Below are 26,429 nucleotides of genomic sequence, written 5' to 3'. Positions count from 1 at the left end.
GTAGTCACATCAGAAGACCCAGACAAGGACAGACGTGAAAAATGTCTTTCTGCTCTAGGTTTGGATTAAAAAGGCCATTTTTTGTTGTTGCATTTTAGAGTAAACTCTAAAGCAACTTTGATTTACTTCAGTGAGCTTTTTTTCCTCCTGAGTCAATATTCTGAACGTTTAGGAAGGAACCACCTCACTAATAAAGTATTCCTTTGGTACAGAAAACCCGCAAGAGTTGTTTGGTCTTTGGTTCATTGTATATCATTTTTATTACTTTACAGAAAGTCCACATCAGCATGTTGAAATTTATGGCCAGTGAAATGCATCCTCACGCTAAAGCCAGCGCCACAAATCTAGTGTAACAATGTACAACATCAGCCACCAGGTGCTTATGGAAGGCGATGTGCCTGTGAGTAAATACAGATTAGTGTGTTTGATTCTGCAGTGACTTTACGTGAGCGTGGGGTTCTTCACATCTACTGGGGACTCCAACTCCTGAGGGACAAGAAAAGACCATTTTCATGAAGAGACGCATCGAGCAGAAATCGCATCAACTAATGACGATGCAACATATTTTAGTAACATGTAAAATTCCTCGTTTGTGCAACTACACACCAGTATGTGTTCTGTTAAAAGTATTTTAAAAGAAAGTGTCTGTTTCCTCTGTCTTTAAATGATAAAAGTGTTTAAAAAGAAAAAAGTAAGTTCATTATTGATGTTCTATTTCAGGAATAAACTAATGCAAATGTCTCCACTTATTTCTGCAAATGACTTCCCCTTCACCGACAGGACTGTTTTACCTCAGAGTCTGCATCATAGCTTTCAAAAGGCAGGCCCATGTTGGCCATCAGCGTTTCCTTCTCCCCAGATCTGCCTCTGAAGGATGCCCACTCGCTCCTGTTGAAACAAGAGAAACCATTTAACAACGTTAAAGAAAAGCAGCTGGAGTTTCTTGAAGATGTTCTGCCACTCATCCAAGTAGCTTCTTCAGTTCTAAGGGACTGGTGCGGAGTTGGGGTTTTAATATAGTTTAAATATGAACATCTGTGTAAAACCCATCAGAAACTGACTTCACTAGTGTCTGTTTAGTGTTTTTGGGTTTAACATGGACGCCTGAGAGCCTTCACTTCACAGACATTACAGCAACTCGTTTTTCATTTCTGGACATGGCTCATTAAGTGATGATCCCTGTGCACAGGTCAAATTGGTCTTTAAATTAGGAAAGAAATATATCAAAGGCTGAAAAGTTCAATTATGTGAAGTATACAGAAGGTGCTAATTGGTAGGAGAACCAAAATCAACACAGGAAAAAAAAAAAAAAAAAGATCCAACTCACTTCTCAAAGGTCGACGGCCTCCATTTAATAATGAGGTTCTTGTACAAACAGCCTTCCTCAGGTAGTGTCTGTTATTTTTAATCTTTCTTTTTAAAACTTTGTTAAATGCCAGAAGAGGGTCTTGGATCTTTTTTCTTTTTGAACTACAGAAGCTGATTTAATGTTTACTTTGTCTCAAACTGTCAACCTGTGAAACGAGCTCTCCTGCTGCAGCACAGAGGAAATCGAGCCGGATGCCATTCACTGTCAAAGAGATTCCAGAGAGCGAAAGAAAACAGTCTGGATCTACCTCTTAGTGAAAATAAAGGCAGCGGCCGTCAGTCCAGCAACGAGGAAGAAGACACCCAAGATCACACCCACGTGGCTATGTCCTCCCTCACAGAACTCTCCCTGGTAACCAGGCAGACACTGGCAGCGGGTCACTTTTCCCTCTGTGACACAGTGGCCGTGACCGTTGCAGTGTTGGACATCACAGGATGAAGAGTCTTTAACTGGAAGAACAGAGTTCTTCTGGCTGTTGGAGGGAGAGGAGGAGGAGGAGGAGGATGGGGGAGACTGGGGTGTACCGTCATCGCTGCCCTTGATACTAATAAAGTTTGAGACTGGACCTAAAGAGAAAGTTACAGTTAGCGGTTAGAAATCATTAAAACACACTGATGACGGTTACTTCCTTGAGTCTCTTCGTGACATTTCCATCCTTTATGCTAATTGCAGCCAGGCAACTGTTGGTAGCTGCATATTTACATAATAGACATGAGAATGCCATCAATCTAGTAGTCCTTTAAGAAGAGAATTAAGTGTAAAAGGTTTGAGGTGATAAATGGAAGTCAATAAGACTCAGATGAAGTCATCACTAGAATTATAACTCGGGAATCTGTATTTGGATCGCCATGGCGATGAGACCGTCTGCAGACTCACAGTACTGTTCATCCGACTGGTCCGGACAGTCCACGTGTCCGTCACAGAACTTGCCGCTGCCGATGCACTCGCTGCCGTCAAAGCAGGACTCTTCTCCGGCGGGACAGGACGGGAGCGGGGCGCAGGAAGTGGCGTCGGTGCCGTAGAAACCCCGTCCACACGTGCACGTCCGACCCTCGGGATAGGGCAGGCACAGATGGGCACATCCGCCGTTGTTCTTGGAGCAGCTGTTGGTACCTGGAGGAAACGGGTGAACGGGAAACGGCAGTTTCAATGTCTCAGAAATGCAATAATTTTGACTGACTGTTCTTGAAGAAGTTCAAGTGAAGTTTGGGTTCAGATAGTAGTGGTTTTATTGGTTATTAAGCATCTTTTCCTATGAGTATGCTTTGTTATATTGAACTATAGCAGCCGTTGGACAGTGTCCTATTAATTTGGAAAAAATAAACCCTGTATACAATCTCTTCATTAGATCCATTTACTTTTACCTTCATTAAACAGCTAAAGTGTGACATGTAAAGAGACGGGGCCCTCTGAGAGCCCGGTGTGTTGTTAGAGCTCCATTCATCATTCCTTTTTCCCCACTGCAGCACACAGCAACAGACTGGGAACTCTCACAGCTTGCCAAGCCCCATCTCCGGGATCACATCACTCTGCCATCCATTCAGCTATTCAAACCAACCTGAGCCTAAGCCAGTCTTTTTATTCTTTCTGCAGTGTCCGATAACGCACTTTATCAGTTCCCTCTCTTCAGAAACGTAAAGAAGAGTTGAGGTGAAAATATAAGCGTGCAGATGGTGCACTCCCTCTTTTGTGATTAACAGACTGGTTTGACTCACGTTTTTACAGTGAGTGCAGGAAAGCAAGTTGGTTAGCATTGCAAAGAGCGTTGACAAGCGTAGGTCATGATTATTGGTTGGGAAGTTTCCAAATACACTGCTTGAAAATTGGCGCTGTGATAGACAGGTTGATTGCAACAGAGCAAAACGACTCATGCATGCACCAGTGTGTGCACTGTATCTGTGACTCACCACAGGTGTTCATTCCATGTTGCAACTAGAATTTTACTGTACAAAGAGACAAGCTTCCACTCCTCCAATATGTTGCTCTATTGCTCCCTCTCTGTTCAGATTCTCCTTATTTCTAATCAGCGTTGCCAGATGGTTAATGAAGAAATATTGTACAGTCATTTTAAAATCATAGCATTTTGACCCCAACTATTGTATGTAAATCACACACCAGCTCAATGCATTCAATGATATCCTATGTGCATGCAATAAGGAATAAACACGGAGGAATTAAATGACCACTTTATTCATTGTCAGTCAAATAAACCGACATATATTTGTTTATATCAATAAATATGATAATTATCATATATCTGGCAACACTGCTCCTAATTTGGATTTTTCTACATGTTGCCATGGTTCCTTCTCTCTCTAGAGGACATCAGTGATAGTCCCCCTCTCTCATTTCCTACATTCACCTAGCAGGACGCGGCCTTACCCTGTCACTTTAAAGAGGGAAGAAGAACAAAACAAAACAAAACACACCAGACTGGCTGTCGTTGCTGTAGGCTCTGATTTCTCCCACGTCGGTCTTCGTCTCGAACCACAGCTGTTTAGGCTGGAGGCCATCACTGAACCACAGCTTGGTGACGTCTACAGAAAGAGAAAAACATTTTTTTTCCCCAATAATAAAAATATATACACACATATACATATACATATATAGATATATATACAGTGGGGGAAATAAGTATTTGATCCCCTGCTGAATTTGTAAGTTTGCCCACTTCCATAGAAATGATCAGACTCTGGTTTTTATGGTTGTTTACTGGTTATGGGTATAGACAGAATATCAGTCGAAAATGCATAAAAAACACACAATCTAAAAGTTATAAATTGTTATGTATTTTATTAAGGGAAATAAGTATTTGATCCCCAAGCACAACACAAGTCAGTACTTTGTAGAGAAACCTTTGTTGGCAAGCACAGCGATGAGACGTTTCTTGTAGTTGGTCACCAGGTTTGCACACAGCGCAGGAGGGATTTTGGCCCATTCATCTTTACAGACAGTCTCTAAATCCTTCAAGTTTCTTGGCTGCCTCTTGGAAACTCGGAGCTTCAGCTCCCTCCACAGGTTTTCGATCGGGTTAAGGTCTGGAGACTGACTAGGCCACTCCATGACCTTAATATGCTTCTTCTTGAGCCACTCCTTTGTTGTCCTGGCAGTATGTTTTGGGTCATTGTCATGTTGGAAAACCCACCCACGAGGCATCTTCAGTGTTCTTGCTGAGGAAAGAAGGTTTTTGTCCAAGATGTTACAGTACATGGCTGCATTCATTGGCCCCATAATGCGGTGAAGTTGCCCTGTACCCTTTGCTGAAAAACAGCCCCAAAACATGATGTTTCCACCTCCATGCTTAACCGTGGGTGTTATTTGGGTCATACTCACGTTTTTTCATCCTCCAAACACGGCGGGTCGAGTTAATGCCAAATAGCTCAACTTTGGTTTCGTCAGACCACAGCACTTTCTCCCAAGCCTTCTCTGAGTCATTTAGATGTTCACTGGCAAACTTAAGGCGGGCCTGTACATGTGCCTTCTTGAGCAGGGGGACCTTGCGGGCACTGCAAGAGTTCAATCCATAACGGCGCAGTGTGTTGCCAACTGTTTTCTTGGTGACGGAGGTCCCAACTGCTTCCAGATCATTAACAAGCTCCTGCCGTGTTGTTTTAGGCTGCTCCCTCACCTTTCTCATCATCATCCTCACTCCATGAGGCGAGATTTTGCGGGGAGCTCCAGACCGAGGACAGTTGATGGTCCTTTTATGGGTCTTCTACTTGCGAATAATGGCACCAATAGTTGTCACCTTCTCACCAAGCCTTTTGCTGATGGTTTTGTAACCTATACCAGCCTTGTGCAGGTCTACAATCTTGTCCCTGACATCTTTTGACAGCTCTTTGGTCTTGCCCATGGTGCTGTAGAAGTTGGAATGTAAGAAACTGATTCTTAGAGCAGGTGTGCTTTATATACATGACGAGTTAAGATCAGGAGTATTAGTAATTAGTTGACTGAGCACAGCTGTGTGCCACATGCGCACCAGCCAATCTGTAGGAGCCTGAATTCTAAGTGAATTGTTGGGGATCAAATACTTATTTCCCTTAATAAAATACATAACAATTTATAACTTTTAGATTGTGTGTTTTTTATGCATTTTCGAATAATATTCTGTCTATACCCATAACCAGTAAACAACCATAAAAACCAGAGTCTGATCATTTCTATGGAAGTGGGCAAACTTACAAATTCAGCAGGGGATCAAATACTTATTTCCCCCACTGTATATATATATAGATATATATACATATACATATAGATATATATACATATACATATAGATATATATACATATACATATAGATATATATACATATAGATATAGATATATAGAGATATAGATAGAGATATATAGAGATATAGATAGAGATATATAGAGATATAGATATAGAGATATATAGAGATATAGAGATATAGATATAGAGATATAGATATAGAGATATAGATATAGAGATATAGATATAGAGATATAGATATAGAGATATAGATATATATATATATGTATATAGATATATATATATATGTATATAGATATATATATATATATGTATATAGATATATATATATATGTATATAGATATATATATGTATATATGTATATAGATATAGATATAGATACACATATATATATATACACATATATAGATATACACATATATAGATATAGATATATATAGATATATATAGATATAGATATATATAGATAGATAGATATATAGATAGATATATAGATAGATATAGATAGATATATAGATATATATATAGATATATAGATATATAGATATATAGATAGATATATAGATATATAGATATATATATAGATATATATATAGATATATAGATATATACACACACATATATATATATAGATATAGATATAGATATATATATAGATATATATAGAGATATAGATATATATAAAAGGCTCATCAAGATCTGAGAGGAAGGAAAGCGGTGTGGAAGAGAAGAGAAAAATGTGATTTTAGATGGATGTTTAAACAACAGTGAAGACTGCTTATAATAAGCGATGAATAATTCACTGTTAGATTAGTCTGTGATGCCATCTACTGCCTGAAAGGGACAAAGACAGATGAAACGAAGATGAAGGCCTTTGAACAGATTACTGTAAAAAAGCACTTAGGAAGTTTCCGCTTTTGTATCACTGAGTTTGCTTTAGTTTTAACAGAGGAACCGGTCACCTCTGAACTAACAAAGTTAACTGATTTGTTGCAGCTACACATTTAAGTACAATGAAGACGCACCAAAACTAAAAGTCTGTCCGTCCTTACCTTTGTCCAAGGTGACCCAGAAGAGGATGTTTGCAGTATGTGTGAAGGAGATAAGCAGACCTGGACCCGTTTTGTACTCTTTATATCCTGATCCATCCACTCTGATGGAGCCGATTACTCCTTCACCTGATCAAAGAAATATTAGGACTGTAAGCTGGCTAAAATATTATCTGGCTAAATCTAGTGTGTGAGACTTGTAATACCCCACCAGTGTCAGCCCAGTAGATCGTGGTTCCCTTATGGTAGAAGACCAGGGAGGAGGGGATGCTCGCCTTCCTCCACAGCACGGCTTTGTTACGGCCGTCCATCCAGGCACAATCCACCTCCGCCTGACTCTCCCGACCCACCACGACTATTGCTGCATAGCAAAGTCGACCCGAGGATGGGTGCAGTGCGATGGATGTGATGCCCTAAAACGACAAACAACTAATGTCTTGAAGCCACAAAGAAAAGTAAACACTGACTTAGGACTCTCTGTGAATGCTAAAAATTAAGATCTCCTGCACCTGGCCATTCCACTGCATACGGTACTGAGCAATGTCAGGAAGGTCCATGCAAGCGCCAAAATTAAAAGACGATGGATGAGCAGAAGAGAACAACTGTGCGCTTTGCTGCTTTTACCGTTATTGATCCTTGCAGCAGTGAGGTGGTGTAGCCATCGTAGCGGGAGGTCACGTGGATTTCGGGCTTCTCACTGCTGCTCCAGTAGAGGTTGGAGGTCACCCAGTCAACCGCCAGAGCCGTGACTGTGCCATCCTTGAGGGACAAAGAAAGTTTCACCGGGGAGTGAAGTTTGTAATGGTGAACTGCTGTGTTGCAAGTGACGATGATTAAGAGACACCAGCTCTTACAAACCACCTAAAATGTATGTTGTCCAAGAGACGCTTAAGATGCATCTTAAGTACATTTATGTTCTCCAGGATTTAATGATTACCTTCAGCTTTAGGATTTGTCCAGCAGGTGTGAGTCCCTGTCTGGACCTAGAGCCGCCCAGTCTCAGCACATCCACAGACCCCAGCCCTGAATAAGCCACATACAGAGAATGATCCTTGAGGCAAACGTCAAACACAGAGGCCTCGTTTACTCCAGGAAGGGCCAAAACACGACTGTCTGGCATCTTTTTTAGGGCAACGCCATCACGATGCATAGAGCGCAAGTAAATCTGCAAGTAAAAGGAATGGGGGAACAGGAAATCAGCTAAAGAAGAAAAGCAAGCAGGCAAAAGAGAGAGAAAATGTGTTGCTTCAAAGTGTTTATCATTACAGTAGCAGCACTCACTTGATAGACTGTATTCCGAGACAAGAGAAGCATGTAAGATGATTCCCGAGGCAGAGAGCAGGTCATCTTGTCCTGGGACAATAGCAGCCCCTTAGGACAGCGACAAACTGCTGGAGTCCCTGCTACTCCTGATTTTCCTCTGACTGCTGGGGCCAGCAAACAGATATGGGAGCAACGTAGATTATCACAGGGGCTGGATATGGATGGCTGGGACAGGGCATGCATAACCTAGGGAGAGTGGGAACGTGAACATCAAGACTGATACTACTGATGTTTTTTTTGTTTTTTTACAATAACTCAAGCCTTACCATGGTGATAATCACATAATTAGACATTAAGGACTCACTTTCAGGCCAAATGGCTGCCCTGGCCTCTTCAGGAGAACCTTTTGATCTTTCCCAGTGTTCTTGTCGGCTGAACGGACGGTTCTTCTTTTGGTGTCGGACCAGAAAACACGATCATTGAAAACTGCCACTGAGAAAGGACTTGGAGACTCGGCTAGCTGGAGGATCTAGTGGAAGAAGGACATCCCCATTACCCCATTTTAATGCTGGGAGACGAGCTGAAATATTACCACACGTTTATTGATGACCAAGTTTCGGACCATTCAAAGTGGCTGCACATGCAACAAAAGGAGGCAGATTATACAGCGTATTAGACTGTAATTCAGATATCCTTTCACCTTAATGTTGTCTCCATTCAGAGAAGATGAGCCAATGCAGCGTAACTTCTCATCGGCCCAGTACACCCTGTTATCCAGCAGGTCATAGGCCAAACTGACCGGCCAGCTCAAGTCACGGCTCACCACCACCTTCCTCTTTGAACCGTCCATCCCCGACCGCTCGATCTGAGGGGTGCTGCCGATCTCGGACCACAGCATCAGCCTGAGAACATTCAACACGTGTAATGACGACGGGTTCGGCGATAAAGTCGGGGGTAATTTCTTTAATTGTTGTAACCAGGCTTACCCTTTCTGTGGCAGTAAAACCAATGAACTTGGCTGCTCCAGATCTTCACCCAGGACCACGGTGTAGTCCTGAGATCTCACTGTGGCATTGCTGAGCTTCACTGCCAGAATCTGGCCGACCAACCCATCCACCCAGTACAAATTCTTACCAAGCCAGTCCACTGCGATGAAATCCGACTTCACGCCTGTAAAGAGGTTTTATTTGAATATCACAAATTTATCACGAGTTTTGCGAGATCGTCGACCTTCGAGTCAGTTTATCATGTTCCTCAAGTCTTGACTAATGTTAATAAACTATAACATCAAGGAAGATGATTCAACGATCTAAACCTGAGGGCACTACCATAACATTCCTGTGATATTCATACCTTTGATCAGTGTCCCTTTGTTGTCTGAACCTTTCATGTCGGCCCAGCGGATGCTTTGGTAGTCAGGGCTCAGCCAGTAAACTCTCTGTTGAGCCCAGTGATAATCCAATGAGAAGACTGGCCGACTGGCAGAGGAGAGGAGACGCAGGGTGCCACTACGAACCCCCAAGAGTAACAGCTCTGACTGTACCGAGGCCAGAAGCAAAGGCTCATCTAGAGAAGAAAACATGATCAGTAAACTGAAAGAAATTAGAAGACAGTGACAACTTGCACCATTATTAAAATAAAATGTTTTTACTTGAGAAAACATGAACAGACTCATGTTAATCACAACGAAACATACGGGAACAAGTTCCATCAAACTTGGGGTAATGAATCGGTGCTAAATGTGTAAACCAGTGTAAGTTTAGGGTAATTGACTGTACATCTACTATAAAATAGCATAGAACTGTTAAAGCCACTTCAAACACAGCAAAGTTAGAAAAAGTCCTGTTGCCAGACTGTGTCAAGACTGCACCTTTTGTCTTGCAACTTTTGCCGTCCGGCTCCAAGTAGAAGCCAGGGTGGCAGTAACAACTGTAGGATCCGCGGGTGTTCAGGCAAGCGTGTTTGCAGACAGGATGCGGCGAAGTATTGCACTCATCAATGTCCACACAGGACACAGTCCTGGATTGTCGCCTAAAACCTGCATCGCAGAAGCACCTCTGGAAAAGTGAGGGAAAACTTTGAAGCCAAACAGGGAACTGAACTGAACTGGGTTTACATGACTTGGTAATAAATCAACATGTCTGAAGAAAACAGCCTAAGCATCTATCATTTGCTTTGCCTACCACTTTAAAAAAGGAGGACAATATAGGAGAAAGTTTGTGAAAAGAAGTCACAGAAGTTTTGGACAAACATTAGTTGTGCACTGACCGGTCCATTAGGCGTGCTGACACACTGGTGGTCGCATCGAGGCGCTGACTGACTGGAGCAGTTGCGTTGAGCACATCCCACCCCTTCATCTGAGCTATCAACACAGTTGGTGAAGCCGTTACACACCAGACTGGGGTCCAGACACTCTCCACTGCCGCACTGATAGAGGTGGGAGGGACATTTTCTCTGGCTGCCTGTGAAATCACAAGCAGATGTATTTTCACCTTCAGCAATAAAATCTATATCTCCTCTCATCTAAGTTTTGAACACTCTGAAAACGCTCATAAAAATCAGGTAGTAGAAAGTAAAATCAGTCACTCTAACCTTCTATAACTAATCCTATCCACAGATGCAGATAATGATCTTTGACAACAAAATGCATACGTTCAGAGCGGAGTAATGTCAAATATTCAAGAATAAACTCACACTTGTCCTCGTCCACACCATTGTAACAGTCCTTCTTGCCGTCACACTTCCAGGACAGAGGAATGCACTGATTGCTGTCTCCACACTGCCACTGATATACTCTGCACTTTGCTGGTGGAGTATTACAGTTCTGGATAGAAGGTTAAGACGGCAACCAAATTCCCTTAATTATTGCCATTTCTCATAAATAAAATACGCACTTCACCGCACACTTTTGTCCTTCCCCACCTTCTCATCCGAGCCGTCTTTGCAGTCGACCTCGCCGTCACAGAGCCACTTTTTCTGCAGACATTCGTGGCTGTGTGGGCACTGCAGATGCGTCGGGCAGCGTGGGGGTCTCGAGCAGTCCACCTCGTCGGACCGGTCGCCGCAGTCAGCATATCCATCACACCTCAAAGCCTCATAGACGCACTGGCCACTGGCGCAGCGATACTGGTTAATCGAACAGGCCACTAAACCTGGAAGAAGGGAAACCAAAAATCTGGACATTGTCTAATGTTTTTTTTTGTCTTCGTTGATCCAAGTTTCAAGAAGCCACCCACCGCACTTCTCTTCGTCTGACCCATCAGCGCAGTCTCTCTCTCCATCGCACAGGAAAGTTCCTGGTATGCAGCGACTGTTGTTGTCGCAGCGGTGATGGCAGCCCTCGCTCAGACTCGAACAGCCCATTTCATCAGAACGATCCTGACAGTCGTACTGCCCGTTGCACACATCCTGCTGTGCGATGCATCTATTCCCGTGAGAACACCGAAACTCATCTGTAGAGAAGAAAAGAGACCTCTAAGACATATGTTAATACACTTACCCCAGTTCAACAGACGAAACACACCTGCTTTGCATTCAGCGGCACATTCGTCTTCGTCCGAACCATCCGGGCAGTCCTTTTCTCCGTCGCACACATGGCTGTACATGACACACTCCAGGCCATCTTTACATGGCTTAAAACCTTTGCGGCACTTTAAAGGGGTTGATCTGGCGTTCGGCACATTTGTGGAAGCTTGGCAGAGAGAAAATTATGCATCAAATAAGGTCACTAGTTACATTTTGAGAGCTGGCCAAAATGTAGGGTTGTTAGCATTCTTCTAGTTGTTACTAAAACCTGTGTTTGTGTGAGCTAGCATGTAACTAGCTTGTTGCTACTGGCAAAGTATAGATGGGTAGAAAAACACATGAATTATAAAGTTCAATAGTATTATGTCTGGATTTCTTATAAGTTGCTGTTGTGCATTATCCTTGGCTTACAGACAGTAGTAGAATCTGCTGATTGACACTGGTTCTCGTCTGAGCCATCGGGACAATGGGTGCGACCGTCACACACCTGCATCTTGGGGATGCACTTCCTCCGGTCTCCGCACAAAAAGTCATCTGAGTGCGGAGAGAAAAGGGGCCAATTTGAGAAGCACTGGGGTCCACAAGCTTTTAACACTGGTAATATCATCAATATGAGTGAACATTCAAACTGAAGCACTTTTTTCTTTCCGGACTTACTCGGGTTTTCACATTGCACCACACAGCTGTTTTCATCAAATCCATCAGGGCAGTCTCTTTGCCCATCGCAAAGCTGACTTTGAGAGATGCACAGTGATGAACCTGGGCAGAGGACTGAAGGAGTGATGCAAGCTGACATGGAAGTGAGAACAGGAGTCTGCGTTGTTGCGTCAGTGACGGGTTCTAGAAAGGGAGAAACTAAGTGTTAAGCTGAGGCTTTTAGACAACCAGAGAACGTCGGTCCACAACATCCGTGTCATTAAGCTCCAGTACTGCAGTTTGACATCCAGCTTTCAATCCTCAACAACTAATACGGCTGATTTATCTATCAATCAAAGAGGGATAGATTATGTACCGCAGCCCATTTCATCAGTGCCATCCAGGCAGTCTCTCTCCCCGTCACACAGAAATTTGTTTGGGATGCAGCGCTTTCCGTCAGCACACTGATGCTCACAGCTCTTGGGCCGTTCCTGGCAGTCCAGTTCATCCGACTGGTCCCTGCACTGTGACCTCCCATCGCACACCTGAGCCTCCGGGATGCACATTTTTCCATGGGAGCACTGAAACTCACCTGGAACGCAGTAAAGTTAAAGAGTGGCTTAGCAGTTCAGCATCTACAACATTTAACAAGCATTTCAGAGGTTTCAAGTAAAAACAACCTTGTTGACAGGTTTGTTGGCATCCCAGTTCATCAGAACCATCCCTGCAGTCGTTCTCTCCGTCACACACGTGGCTGTACAAAACACACTCTGTGCCGTCGTTACACGGCCTTGTGCCCACACGGCACTTCAACACATTGCCCCGAGATGCAGGGGTAGTTACGCTCGGGCAGTTGAACTCGTCTGAACCATCGCGGCAATGAGAGCGTCCGTCACAAACCAGGCTCTTGGAGATGCAGCTCCTATGGTCTTTGCAGAGGAAGTCGGCTAAGAACGGAGGTATTTTGTTTAATAAACGTGATACAAAGTCAAGAAATCAGCCGAAAAGTGAATAATTCCATTACTACTTACTCTTGTATGGACAGTTTTTCACGCAGTTCTCATCAGAGCCATCAGGACAGTCTTGTTTCCCGTCACACAGCTGTGTCGCATTAATGCATAAAGATGTGCCTGGACACGGAGCTGAAGGGCTGACACAGGACGGCTCAGTGAAAGCCTCGGCAGGTGACGGCAGTTCAGTTGAGTAGGGTGTTTGTGTAGCAGTGTTAATCTCTGTAGCATCTAAAAATTGACAAATGTAAGTGTTGGATTTACTTTACAGTTAAACACACTAATATAACTTAATATTCTAGCTACTATATGCCTTAAGAACAAGCTTCAAAAGCTTGAAAAAGATAGAAATTTAAAAAGATAGCTATGCCAACAATAGACTACTTTATTATAAACCTATGATTCCTTTTCCACATAAACTCACTGCAGTCCTCTTCATCTGATCCGTCTTTGCAGTCTCTCTCTCCATCACAGACGTGACTGAACAGGACACACTGCGTCCCATCTCGGCAGATGCTTGAACCCATGCGACACTTCAAGGCGTTCGTCCGAGCCGCGGGGAGACTCACGCTCGGACAGTCGACCTCGTCTGAGCCATCGTGGCAATGAGAGCGGCCGTCGCACACCAAGATCTTCGAGACGCAGCTCCGGCGGTCTTTGCAGCGGAAGTCCACTGTAGAGGGAAGAACGCAATGAGGCTAGAGCAGAGATGTGTCCAATTATCTCTCCATGTCCAATTTATCCTAAATATATTTAGATTATCAGATTAGTTCACACCCCTACCACTGTTGGAAAACATTTAATACAATATGACAATTTACTAAAAAAAAAAAAAAAGACTGAATCCTCTACGTACTTGGATGGGGGCATCTTTTCACACACTTTTCATCAGATCCATCAGGACAGTCTTTCTTTCCATCACACAGCTGTGTTGAGTTGATGCATAAAGAGGATTTCGGGCACAGAACTGAAGGGCTGGTGCAAGGCGGCTTGGTGGTGGACTGAGTTAATGGCTTGATGGGAACAGCAGATTCATCCAAGTTTTCTGTGAGAACGACCGTAGAACCAGGAGTGGCTGAAACATCTGTATATATGACAAAGAACAATGTCAAATTATTTGCCACAATACTTATGTCTAAAATTATATTTCTGACAGGTTAAAAACCTTTGGATGAATACTCACTGCATCCCGCTTCATCTGATCCGTCCCGACAATCTCGCTCTCCATCACAGACGTGACTCAAGAGGACACATTCTGTCCTGTCTCGACACAGTCTAGACCCGAAGCGGCATTTCAGGGTATTTGTTTGCAGAGTAGGCGGAGCTACAGTCGGACAATCAACCTCATCCGAGCCATCGTGACAGTGAGATCGACCATCGCAAACTAGGCTCTTGGAGATGCAGCTCCGACGGTTTTTGCAGAGAAAATCCGCTAGAAGAAAAATAAAGGGCATAGTAATGAAATGGGTGAAAATCTCTGTTCGCAGTTTGCGTTTACTGTAGAAAAGAGGACACGTTTGAGAAACAGCTGTTGAATATTTTAGCTTTAAGGCTACTTTTCCTAGAAATCTAATCTATTTAGTGATTTATTTTTCTTTCAAGACAAGTTTTTACTAGTGATTTTTCTACTTCAGTCTCACAGCTGTATTCAACAGTGACATTACTGCAGTCATAAGATTTTCTAGTAAACTATGTATTTATCTATGAACAGGACCTAAAGTGAGTCAGCATTATTGCACATTATGTCTGGATGAGATGCTAAACATCTGGACACATCCCTGATTTGGGGCTTACTTTTCGAGGGACACCTTTTCACACAGTTCTTTTCGTCAAAGCCATCAGGACAGTCTTTAACGCCGTCGCAAAACTGGCTCGGAGAAATGCAGAGAGGAATAGAAGAAAGACAGAGGACAGAAGGGCTGCTGCAGGTCAGCAGAGTCCGAGCAGGAGCTGTTGTGGCTGGTGGCGTCACACTTGATGGGTCAGTGGTTGGTTTTATTGTGGTCTTGGTCTGTTGTGGGACATCTTAACAGGTACAGACATTACATTAGAAACCCACAAACCTGCCAGGGAAATGCCATCATATTTTCTGACTTTTAAAATAAAAACAGAACCATTTTTTTTCTTAAAGTGAGATTATGTTTTAACTCACCACATCCCACTTCATCTGACCCATCCTTGCAGTCCTTCTCTCCATCACATACGTGACTGTATAAAACGCACACTGTGCCATCTTTGCACGGTCTGGAGCCCTTGCGACATTTCAAGACTTTTGCCCGAGTTGTAGGAGACGCTACGGTCGGACAGTCGACCTCATCCGAGGCATCGTGACAATGAGAGCGACCGTCGCATACAAGATCTCTGGCGATACAACTTCTGTTATCTTTGCACTTGAAATCTTCCAAGATTGACAGTTGGGCAAGAAAAGAAAAAAGGTTCTCACAAATCGGTCAGCTACAGGTGAAAGCGTTAGGGTTAGGGTTACTCACAGGAACCTTATGTCTGATTGAAAGTTTACCTTTTGATGGACAGGTCACAACACAAGACTCCTCATCATCTCCGTCGGGACAATCCATTTTCCCATCACACAGCTGGGCTTGTGTGAGGCAGACTGATGAGTGCCGGCACAACACAGACGGTTCATTGCAGACAGGAGCACTAGGCACTACTGAAACAAAATAACGGAATAATGAGGACATTAAAAAGCAAGTCACGGGTCATTTTTAATACAAATGTCTTCTGAAAAGTGTCTTCATGTGCTGATAAACATTTATTTTAAACTAAGAAAAAAGAAGGAACTGGACAATTAATATGAGCATTGCAGCATATACGTACATTTTTATTTTCTTTACATTGAACCAAAGCAAGTTCACGAAAAAGCTAATTAATATCTATTAATAACACTCAAATCAGAACTTTGTCTGACCTGTTTGAATGTCCCCGAGTGCAGCAATGACACTGAACACTTGACCCGTCACCGTCACTTCTCGGATGAGGCTCCCATCACGTCGATCCCACAGAGTCATTACGTCACCAGAAATGGACAACAGGAAGGGCTCAAAAGCAGCTGCGACTGAGCCCGAGATGTTCCATCTTGTTCCAGCTTGGTGGCTTCTCTCTTGTAATAGACTCACAGTCGTTAGGCCTGTGGAAGGAGTCACAACAGGCGCCTACCATTGAAAGATTGCCAATAAAATGACGATTTATATTCAAGAGCTGGCTAGTATTTACTAAGGATTATATTACTGAACAATATTACAAGGATGTATTACTGAACAAAAAAGTCAAAGATCCATGAGTAGCTCAAAATCATTTATCCAAGGCTTTTATATTCTTTCTAGAGAAAGTAACAGGAGCCTTTAAATTTTTACTGAACCTGAAATTAACTGTGAGGAACTGAATCAGATTGTGAGGAGTCACTTTATCTTTCAGTAATAGTGAAGTTGTTGCCTTTGTTGTTGCCAAAGCTGCTGAAAAGATGAAAGGCAACTGTTTGTTTTCTACAGTCTGGGTAATACCATATAATTTTTAGCCCAATGAACCGTGTGTTATGCTCTCATCTACCTGCTACCTGAATTGAATGTCAAAAACCAATTGTACAATGCATTGTTACGATGTCAAGTTGAGCCAGTATTAATTGATCCACCCTGTACTGCATTTTCTAATAACTAATCTAGTAACTCACCTGCGCTCTTTGAGTTCCAGAGAAAGCTACTGGCCCTGATGTCGAAGGCGATGTTCCCTCTGACCCCTCCTGCTATGTGCAGCACCTCATTAGCTTTGCCTCCTAGCGTGCTCATGCTGAATATCTGACTGTCCTCCAGCCAGAAGACGCCACCCCTCAACCAGTCCAGATACAGCTCTCGAATCTCCTTGCTGGTACGATACAGCTGCTGTGGGAAGCGATCTGTTGCGACGGTGCCAATGGTTTTTTGGTCACATGACACCCAAAAAAGCCTTCCACTCCTCTGGTCTACATTTATTAGACAAACTAAAATGAAATGAAGCAATATGTCAAAGAAAATGATGGAACAGTGTCAAGGTTTCCCCAAATCTTGAATCCAAAACTTCAAATATGACTTTCTCTAATATAGCAGCACATAGTACATCAAAGAAAACTAAACATGTTAACCTGGGAAAGGTGTTGGGACCACCTCAGTCTTGACCTGGGTTAGACTGGAGCGTTGGACATGTCCAGTTTGATTGGCCCAGTACAACCACTCTCTGTACCAGTCCAGATCAAAAGACAGGATGCCGTCGTCGGTGGTGAACAGCTGGGTTTCAAACGTGTCTTTGCCTCTGAACTCCAACATGTTGATGGCTGTCATGGTGGAATATATGAACCGTGGGTCTGTGGAACAAAAAAAAATAAATTAATAGCACATTTTAAATGTCCCCAGTTGCTAGTGATCAACGTTCTCGCAAGATACTAAGACAATTTTTAGACAAAAAAACAAACAAATGAAAGTTTTAGTGAACGTACATTCACATGTTCCATCAGGCAACAGTACTTTTGACTCTGGACAGGCACAAGTGAATCCAACAGGGCTGCCTTTAGTCAGCTGACAGAGCTGGCATGGAGTCTTGACACAAGCAGAAGAACCTGAAGACAATACAAGGTACTGTATGTACAAATATGATGAGGTGTGAAGGAAACAGCATTAAGTTAGAAAGAGATATTCCTACTCTGAGTACAGGAAACTGTATTTAAAATGAACTGGGTATGTTGCATATGAAGAGCACCATGGCCAGGCTAATACTAAACTTGCAAAGTACCTTTAGGTTGCTGTAGCTCATGGTAAACAGCTAATAGAGGCAGATCAGCTTTCAAGATGAATTTCTTCTGGCTGGGTCGGTTCTGTGCAAGTTGCCACAGTCCTCTGTCATCCACCCAGTAGAACAAACTTTCAAACACAGCAAGGCCTAGAACTGGCCTCCTGTTGAACAGTCCTGTCATGGAGTAACGGCCGGTCCCATCCACCTTCACTGTCTCTATGGACTGACAAAAAGTAACTTGTGGTCATTGTGTGAAACAAAACAAATGTGAGCCCTTCCAATCTGTCTGACAGCATGAGTGTGTGTGAAGCTGATGAAGTCACCCTCTTGAAGTCGCTGATCCAGTACAACCTCCTGGCAGCTACGTCAGCAGTGAGGCTGTGTGCAGACTGAGCTGTGATCACGACCAGGGAGCTTCTTTCTGACCCGTCCATCCATGACTTCTCTAGTGTCATCCTGTCACCTGGACCTGCATTGATCCAGAACATCTTGCTGGGAGGCAGAGAACAGTCAATATGAGTAAATACTTTGTTAAGCTTTCTGGAAGCAGTCACAATGACATGATGATTTTCATGAGTCATGAGACTTTAAAATCTGATACTATGCAGCAGATTAAATAAAAGTTAACCTGCCTCTCCAGAGGTAGAAGAACCAGCTCTGACGGGTTGATGCGTTTTCTTAGCAGAGTAGTGAAACTTTTCCCATCAGCAGCCTGCATGTAGATCGACTCCGTCTTCTGATTGGTCCAGAAGAGGTATCCATTGAGCCAGTCACAAGCTAGAGCTTTGATTCCTGGCTCTCCTGTTTAGAATGAGGGGAATGTTTTGTAGTTTTTTTTTTATACAAATATCAATTCACAAAGTATCCACCAGAGTTTTCTGGTAAACCAACCCATATAGACCATCCAGCTCTTCTGTCCATCACTTTTATATATTCTGCCATGGCTGTCTGCCCAGTAGTACCACCCTCGGGCAACGTCAAATGCTAAGGCCACTGGGTCCAACACTGAAGTCTGAATCACTTGAAACTGTTGGGACTGCACATTCCACAATCCCACAGTGTTGCGCCGCACCATCAGCAGCTGCGTAACATTCCCTGGATACAAATTCAAAACGGATGCAGTTAGTGAGCAAATTAGACTTAATTTAACAATCAACGCTGAGTAACGTTTAACAAAATTAAGTCAGTGTATTTAGACACAAACGTACCGGGATGACTGTGCAGTCATTTCTGTATCCCAGTTAATAGTGTAACAAACACCCATTGAGATGTAAATTGCTCAATTATGTTCTATGATCTTCATCAATTAGGCTTTGTTGCTTTTGTCAGTTGCATTTTCCACTTCAAAGTTACATATCAACATGTTAGTTATCTTTTGTCCACATCATTTCTTGATCTTTTCAGAGCATAAAACTAAATCCAGAGACAGTTCACACATTATACAATTAAAATTTTGACTAGATCTAGTCTAGAACGTTTCCTAATGTTAAAATAACCTTTTTTCCTGTAGTGCTCTTCTCCCCCTGGCTACTTTATACCAAACGATTTTTTTTTTGATTTTGTGTAAACTACACAAACGCTTGTTACCTGAAGCCAGACAAGTGGAGCTTTTGTTCAGTTTGAAACCTTCCCTGCAGTGGCAGTAGTAAGATCCAATGGTGTTAATGCAGTGATGCACACAGGAAGGAAAGGGTGATGCACATTCATCCAAATCTGAGAAAACAGTGGGTGTTGGCCTCATAAACATGGAACGTGTATCAAAAACAACAAAAATCAAACACTCCAATGCTCATCTACAAAACTGGATGGTGAGGCGGTTGACCACTGGTACAAAATCAGTATTGAATGTCAAGAAGAACCTTCACAGACTGCTCCGTTAGGAGAGAGCTTGTATCCATCAGGACAGGAACACAGAGCTCCCCAGGCTTCATCTGTACACACATGGCTACATCCACCATTGTTCTCAGAGCAGATCCGACCTGCAGGAGATGCAATAATATCAGACTTTCTTTGTAAAGCACTTTTCATACAAAAGTAGCACAAAGTGATGTGTACAATAATCCCACATGTACCCCCCTCAACCCCCTACCACCCCCCTCCTCCGACACACATACAAAATGAAACAATATTCATTAGAAGAGGAGCACGACCTGTGGAAACGTTACTGTAGGTGAGGAAACACCAGAAGCTGGATAAAAAACATTTTCCACTGAACTTACCGCAGGTTATTGGCTCATCGCTGCCATCGATGCAATGAAACTTTCCATCACACCTTTCTACAGCAGACACACACTTCCCCTCAGGACACCGCATGCCATCGTCAGTACACAGAGCTAGAAAAAGGAGAGACAATCTGTACTTTACCCCGTGACCAACTGATTCTCATATCCAGCTTCCAGTAAACCATTTAAAAAAAAAAAACGGAGATATGAAACCGATTTGTTCAAGTTACAAAATTAACTTCAGATGAAGTTAAAAAATTAACATGAGGGACATAAGGGGCACTTAAGTACAACAAGTTATTCAAACCCACAGATTGCCAGGGTCTTCCTCACCACAGTCTTCTTCATCAGAGTTGTCCACACAGTCATTGCGTCCATCGCAGCGCAGCTCTTTGGGAACACAGATGCTGTTGCGACACATCCAGTCGGAGTCGAGACATCCTTCTAGGGGTGGACAGTTCTCCTCATCTGAGCCAGTGGGACACTGGTTTTGTCCATCACAGCGGGCAGACGCATCGACACAGCCAAGAGAGCCCACACAAGGAAAGAGACCGGTTGGACAATTGGATGATCCCATGGGGGCTGAGGGAGAGAGAACACAACAAATAATGGCCTAATTTTATTGAACAGGAACATTTACGATTAATTTTCAATGATTAATACGCCTAAACTGACAAGATGGAAGATAATTATTAATTATTTGTGATAGTTTAGGTTTTGTGCATATAACTGCGGCAGCTTATGAGTAGATAAATACCAGCGCAGTCCACTTCATCAGATCCATCCAGACAGTCTCCGTGTCCATCACATTGCCACTCATCAGGAATGCAGCTTCCATCATCACACTTCCACTGGCCTTGAAGGCACACTGTGATTTGTCCTAACAGCAAACCAAACACAAGTTCAAGTTATACGATGTGGCCTAATACAATAGTCCAGACAGATTTGCACACTGAAGGAAATGTAATGTGTGACCAAATTTAGACATCCCTTTTAATGCCAGTCTGTTTTAATGGAGCTAGATTAGAGTTATGAATAAAAAACGATGCAAACATGTTACATGTTTTGTTTGCTTTGTTCTTTTATTTTCATCAGTTTCAACTGGATGCTGGGGCAAGGGATAAACGGACATGTAACCTAGTAAATCTGCCAAAGATTAGAATATTTTATTTCCTCCACAGTGAGCTGAAAAACATTCACTGTCCAACAATCATGAGTCCAAAACTACAATTTAACAATTTATAAAAGGATTTAACGTTAGTTTCATTCCAAACAAACATGATAAAGAAGCTCAGATACATTAAAAAAAAAAAGTGACCAAACAGAAGCACTGGTTGCATTTCCACATGATCAAACATTATTAAAGGAAGTTTGATGCAGTCTCTCATCCACTTTATTATTCACAGACTAACGCTAACTGTGTAAAAAGATCTTGCGTCGAGGTATTCTTATCAAGGAAACGACATCGTAGTTATGAATTCAAAAACGGGATTTAAAGTGCATTCGACGAGCCCCAACCACGGGGATTTTCAATTCACGCCGTAAATTTGTCCAGTCAGAAACGATCAATCCACTCCTCGTGTCATTTGAGTGGAGTAAAAGTTAAACTTACATATTTAAAGATATGTTACCTTGGGAAAGTCTCAGACTTGGCAGAAAAATCAAACAAATGAAGACGCGCAGGTCCATGTCAGCCGGCGCGGTTCATCAGGACAAACCGCGTCAGCTGAGAGGAAACGCTTTATCAGCTTCCTCTACTGCAGGTGTGGCTGACACTACACACACCGATAGAAGCGATCATCGATTTAGTAAAGTATGAAACACAATCAAACCTGCAACACTGACCATCCGGCCTTACCGTTTTTATTTACCGACTTAATAAAGTATCGAAATCATATCTGAGGCTTGCTGAGAACACATTTCTCAGACAGAGCGAGTTGTGCTGCAGCAAACTATGAGTTGACTCGCGAAATATCCACTTAAAAAAAAATGATTATCATAACGTGACTCTATTGTAGGAAATAGAGGCTTTCATTGAGGTGTAGCTCATCCTTATTTAATGTGCTCTCGTATCAGATTAGGTCGTGCGTATTTGGATGCGTTTGATACTTTTACGCATGGAACGAAAGTTACGATTCCTTATTATTATTATTATTATTATTATTATTATTAACACAACAAAACTAAACACACTTGTGATCAACTATCTCCATGTGTGAATATGCACAGATAATAATGTGTTCCACCCCACTGCTCCATTAGTCCATTGCCGAAACAAGTCCGGAGCATGTTCATACCTTACACGTTAAAGAAGACGCGTTGTTTAAGTGATGCAGTTCTCTTTCTATAAACGTGTTGGCCTGTTTTCATTCTCAAATAATCTTACACTTGCATATTTGTCTCTGCAACACTATATTCAAGTGACTGAAACTATACCATGTATGCATGACACAATATCCTCAAAGTAATACTTCTCTTTATTCCTCCACCATGAAGGGACTACTTTCTTAAAAGGTAAACGATCAATCCATTGCTCTGTTCTAAGTTTGTTTGATGTTGTGACTTTAAAAAGCTTTCAAAGAACAGGAGAAATTTAGTAGCAACTACACGTTTTCTCATCAAAGGAATAAAAGCTTTGCGGTTTTCCAACGACTCCCCATTGTCTCCTTTGAGGTCAAGTGTGCAGTTTGTCTTATGAATGGGCAACGATCAACGTGTCAATTATCATTGTATCATTAGGTCGTTTCTTCTCTTCTCTTTTTTTTCATCTTTTGATGTTGTTCTATGAAATAGTGCCCAATAATGCTAAAAGATATATATTAGTAAGGTAAATAAATGCAGTAATGTAATAGTTGCCAATGATTGGATAAACGTACACTGAATTTCCTTTACAAGTATGTGATTGTAAACAATATCTTTTGAAAATGTTCTGTTAAGTTCGTGTTTTAAATAAGATTATATTATTGTATTTTAAAATGATGGACTGTCTCAATACAGCAGTCTTAATATTTCTTACTATTTTAAGGTTTTATTTAATTGTTCGGAAATTAAACTCAAAATTGAAGCATGAGCATGCGCGATAAAATGGTTTTATTCACATACCAATATAATGTTTGTGTTTCAACCTTTTACACTGTTATTAAATAGTTACGTGGCGCATATTTCCATTTTGTAACCTTATGAATCCATGTCTACTGGTGAACAGGTCTCCACCTCAACTACAGAAAGTGATTTCTGATTAACTCCCGTGTATCTTCCCCATTAATCACAGCGCAGTTACAGCTCCTAATCTCCTTAACTAATATTGTTGTCACAGGTCCTTATCAAAAGGATCTCTAATATACAAAACAACAACAATCAGAGCGGAGGGCTCTGGAGCTTTTCCCACCTCCGCCACAACAAAGGCCGCTTGGTTTCGATACATTACGACCTCGTCACATCTCACATTGTGGCGTTTAAGTCTTTGAGCGTGGATCACACACGCCCTTCAACTTGACAGATCTCTTCAAAGGCCGCCGGGAAAGAGGCGTGTGATTATAAATCCCAGCCCCAACATCGATCTGGAGCATTTGGATTTTGCTCGAGGAAGCGACAACAACGCACCTGAGGAATTATGAAGGGACTAGCCGTGGATTTCGCTTTCGCGTTTCTTCTTCTGGTGGACTTGGTCGTGGTCCCGGTTGCGGCGCAGCCCTTCGCTGGGATGCGCCCTGACGCTCTGCTCCGTGGGATGAACGATCGGCTCCGCGGCTCCAGACGCACCGTGCAGCGGCAGCAGGCCGGCAGGCTGCCCCTCTACATGATGCAGCTGTACCGGACCATGCTGACCGAGGACCGGGACAGACCTCCGGCCTCCAGCGTGAGTCAAACGAGGGCCGAGGACAACCCAAGGCTGCATGACTCCGACTCTGTGATCAGCCTCGTCGCCAAGAGTGAGTATTTAGAAAGAATCCTATCCACACAATTAACTAATTCAGTTTTATGTGAATACTTAAAATGTCACCACAAAAATATATATCAGTACATGTTGAATGTCATTTCAAGTTCCTGCAGCATTTTGTTGATTTTCCTGTTAATGTTTTACAAATAATACATCTTTAGAAACTCAAATGCTAACAATTGTTTTCTTTTCTTTTAGGCTGCCATCAGATCGGGAAGACGTGGTCTGTCACCTTTGACATGTCCTCCATGTCTGCACATGACAACATTCAACTGGCTCAGCTTCGCATCCGCCTTCCCGACTTCACGGAGTCCTCCAGCAGCTCCGTGGACATCTACCACTCCCACAGTGACCGGTGCTCTGGCACACACTGCGCAGAGAGAAGGGTCCCGCTGGGCCGCCTGAGAGCTCATCCCAGTTCGATGGACTCACCGTCCTCCTGGAAAGTGTTCAACATGACAGAGATGCTCCATCGCTGGCTGCAGCAGAGGCGCTCCACAAAGCGGACGGAGGAGGAGGAGGAGGTGGTGGTGGAGGTGGAGAAGCAGGAGGGAATCCAGCATCCTACATCCGACAGGGTCATGATGGTCGTCTTCTCGAGGCAGAGCCCCAACAGTCAGCCAACGCTCATCCGCACGGCAGAGCACTCCAAGTACGTCAGCCTGGACAAGGAGGGGGCGACTCCGACCTCCGGGGTGAGTCGCAGCAGAGAAAAGAGGCACCATCGCACCCAGCACCAGAAACAGAGGGTGAACGGGGCTGCTCCCGTTGGCAAGGCCGCGGAGGTGGAGAGAGGTCCTCTCTGCAGGAAGGTGGACATGTGGGTGGACTTTGAGAAGATCGGCTGGAGTGAGTGGATCGTCTACCCCAAGAGATACAACGCTTACCGCTGCGAGGGGAGATGTCCTACACCAGTAGATGAGACCTTCACTCCAACTAACCACGCATTCATGCAGGTAAGACTAAACCGTGTAGAGCATAATCTTTTATTTCTGCTGTTCAGTACTTCCTGAATTAATCTATTGATAGTAGATGTGTTCAAATTAGTAATAGTCTTTTTTTCTCTCCAGAGCCTCTTGAAGCTTCACCACCCAGACAAGGTGCCCTGCGTGTCCTGCGTACCCACACGCCTGGCGCCGCTTTCCATGTTGTACTACGAGAACGGGAAGATGGTGATGAGGCACCACGAGAACATGGTGGTGGAGGAGTGTGGCTGCCACTGAGGACAAGGACCCGTGATCCCCTTAAAAACGCTGCAGACCAGAGAGACTTTGGACTGTATGCCCAGAGGAGACCACTGCCGCAGACACCGAGATACTCAGAGGCACAAAGTGGACGATCGACCACAAGCACTTTCCAGAGATGTCGAGTCTGATGCTGGGACAGAAAGCTGCTGCTGTGATGCAAGACATGAAAGAAGGCAACTACTGTACACACTGGACACCGCTCAATGAATTACAGATAGTTAGATATATTTGGTACTTTCTGGAGATTAGTAGTACTAACTGAAGCACTGTAGTACAGCTGTACACAACACGTACAAACTGTTTTTTTTTTTATGCCTGAACGCAGCATTTTTAGTCAGCAATGGTTTAAGCGCTTTAACTTTAAGATGTTTGGGTCACATTGACCCATTTGTATGTTTACATTGTACAGTAATACAATAAATTATTTCTTATCTTCAACTAAATTGTTCCAGTTTTCATTACACATGTTCATAAGAGCATCTTGTTATCCCCCAAAATATGTTAGAGATTGAGAATTTAAACCTAGACTTAAATTAATTAAAAACAGAAAAAATCACATGGGTGGTAAATGACGACCAGTCAAGGCTGCGTACCATTTATGTGTACAAGCTCAAGGTCCTGGGGTTGTTTATTCTGGTTCAGCGTTACGGAGTTAGCAAACAGCTAAGTGGACCACAGCCAATGATCAAGCGTTTAACCTGCACTTGTTTCTATAAACGGACTAAAAAAAAGGAAACTCAATGTTTTTAGTTTTAAAACTGGAACCTGAACACTTAAGTGTTAATATTTTTCTTTCAGTAGTTTCATGGCCTCCAAATGCTTCAGTATCTTCAGTTTAAAGCCAAAACTATGTACGTATGTTACGTGCGACAACACAAAACTAGACCGTTAGCTAGTAGGTGAAAATATTTGAACATCTAGCGTCACCCAACTCGAATATTCCTCTAAGTATATGATTCATTTCAAAGCAAAGTCATAAGCAGAATGTAACTAAGACTTATATTACCCGAGTGGTCAATAAAACGGCGGCTAATGGTCGATAGCGTCTCTTTATTTGCTGGATGTGCACTTAGCACCCGTTGGTTAGCCCCCATAGCAACTGTAGTCATGGCGTCAGTGTTTAGGCGCTGCTGCCCCCAAGCTCTTGGAGTAAGTTACT

General features: G+C 42.9%; 2 protein-coding genes across 4 annotated transcripts; one reads left to right on the top strand and one right to left on the bottom strand.

Moving 5' to 3' along the window:
• Positions 1–239: 239 nt before the first annotated feature.
• LOC124997067 (low-density lipoprotein receptor-related protein 2-like) lies at positions 240–26,379 on the bottom strand. Of its 3 annotated transcripts, none has more exons than XM_047570604.1 (45): positions 26,277–26,379; positions 20,841–20,963; positions 20,417–20,665; positions 20,081–20,194; positions 19,721–19,840; positions 19,449–19,574; positions 18,753–18,956; positions 18,494–18,662; positions 18,185–18,353; positions 17,862–18,084; positions 17,569–17,688; positions 17,218–17,436; positions 16,771–17,076; positions 16,012–16,230; positions 15,604–15,753; positions 15,238–15,483; positions 14,880–15,110; positions 14,269–14,517; positions 13,942–14,169; positions 13,510–13,758; positions 13,107–13,316; positions 12,756–13,022; positions 12,452–12,667; positions 12,097–12,279; positions 11,851–11,973; positions 11,438–11,605; positions 11,151–11,366; positions 10,837–11,066; positions 10,609–10,738; positions 10,183–10,376; positions 9,785–9,971; positions 9,268–9,480; positions 8,901–9,084; positions 8,615–8,816; positions 8,279–8,443; positions 7,933–8,160; positions 7,589–7,816; positions 7,276–7,410; positions 6,863–7,064; positions 6,655–6,780; positions 3,799–3,906; positions 2,246–2,482; positions 1,617–1,935; positions 792–888; positions 240–486 (listed from the first exon to the last, which is right to left on the bottom strand). In XM_047570604.1, the coding sequence occupies exons 1-45, from the start codon at positions 26,377–26,379 to the stop codon at positions 442–444; spliced, it is 8,430 nt and encodes a 2,809-aa protein (XP_047426560.1). In that variant the 3' UTR covers positions 240–441. The 3 variants fall into 3 exon arrangements, with proteins under 3 accessions (XP_047426560.1, XP_047426561.1, XP_047426562.1); XM_047570605.1 differs by having other exon boundaries at positions 15,604–15,750; XM_047570606.1 differs by lacking the exon at positions 26,277–26,379 and adding an exon at positions 21,715–21,836.
• Positions 23,664–25,731, top strand: ndr1 (nodal-related 1). The gene is made up of 3 exons (XM_047570607.1): positions 23,664–24,015; positions 24,222–24,979; positions 25,094–25,731. The coding sequence occupies exons 1-3, from the start codon at positions 23,697–23,699 to the stop codon at positions 25,244–25,246; spliced, it is 1,230 nt and encodes a 409-aa protein (XP_047426563.1). The 5' UTR covers positions 23,664–23,696; the 3' UTR covers positions 25,247–25,731.
• Positions 26,380–26,429: the final 50 nt, after the last annotated feature.

The sequence above is a fragment of the Mugil cephalus genome, chromosome 19 (genome assembly GCF_022458985.1).
Source record: "Mugil cephalus isolate CIBA_MC_2020 chromosome 19, CIBA_Mcephalus_1.1, whole genome shotgun sequence".
NCBI lineage: Eukaryota > Metazoa > Chordata > Actinopteri > Mugiliformes > Mugilidae > Mugil > Mugil cephalus.
Note: the sequence above shows the minus strand (reverse complement) of the source record. Positions and strands in the feature narration are given on the sequence as shown.

Bases quoted from the DNA above. Each gene is read 5' to 3' on its own strand.
- LOC124997067 (XM_047570604.1), bottom strand. From the start codon at position 26,379: ATGACTACAGTTGCTATGGGGGCTAACCAACGGGTGCTAAGTGCACAT. The intron at 13,759-13,941 runs GTACGTAGAGGA...TTCCCTCTACAG, and splicing joins GAAAAGATGCCCCCATCCAA to TGGACTTCCGCTGCAAAGAC. The intron at 12,280-12,451 runs GTACATAATCTA...CTCCCTTTCTAG, and splicing joins CACTGATGAAATGGGCTGCG to AACCCGTCACTGACGCAACA.
- ndr1 (XM_047570607.1), top strand. From the start codon at position 23,697: ATGAAGGGACTAGCCGTGGATTTCGCTTTCGCGTTTCTTCTTCTGGTG. The intron at 24,016-24,221 runs GTGAGTATTTAG...CTTTTCTTTTAG, and splicing joins GATCAGCCTCGTCGCCAAGA to GCTGCCATCAGATCGGGAAG. The intron at 24,980-25,093 runs GTAAGACTAAAC...TTTTCTCTCCAG, and splicing joins CTAACCACGCATTCATGCAG to AGCCTCTTGAAGCTTCACCA.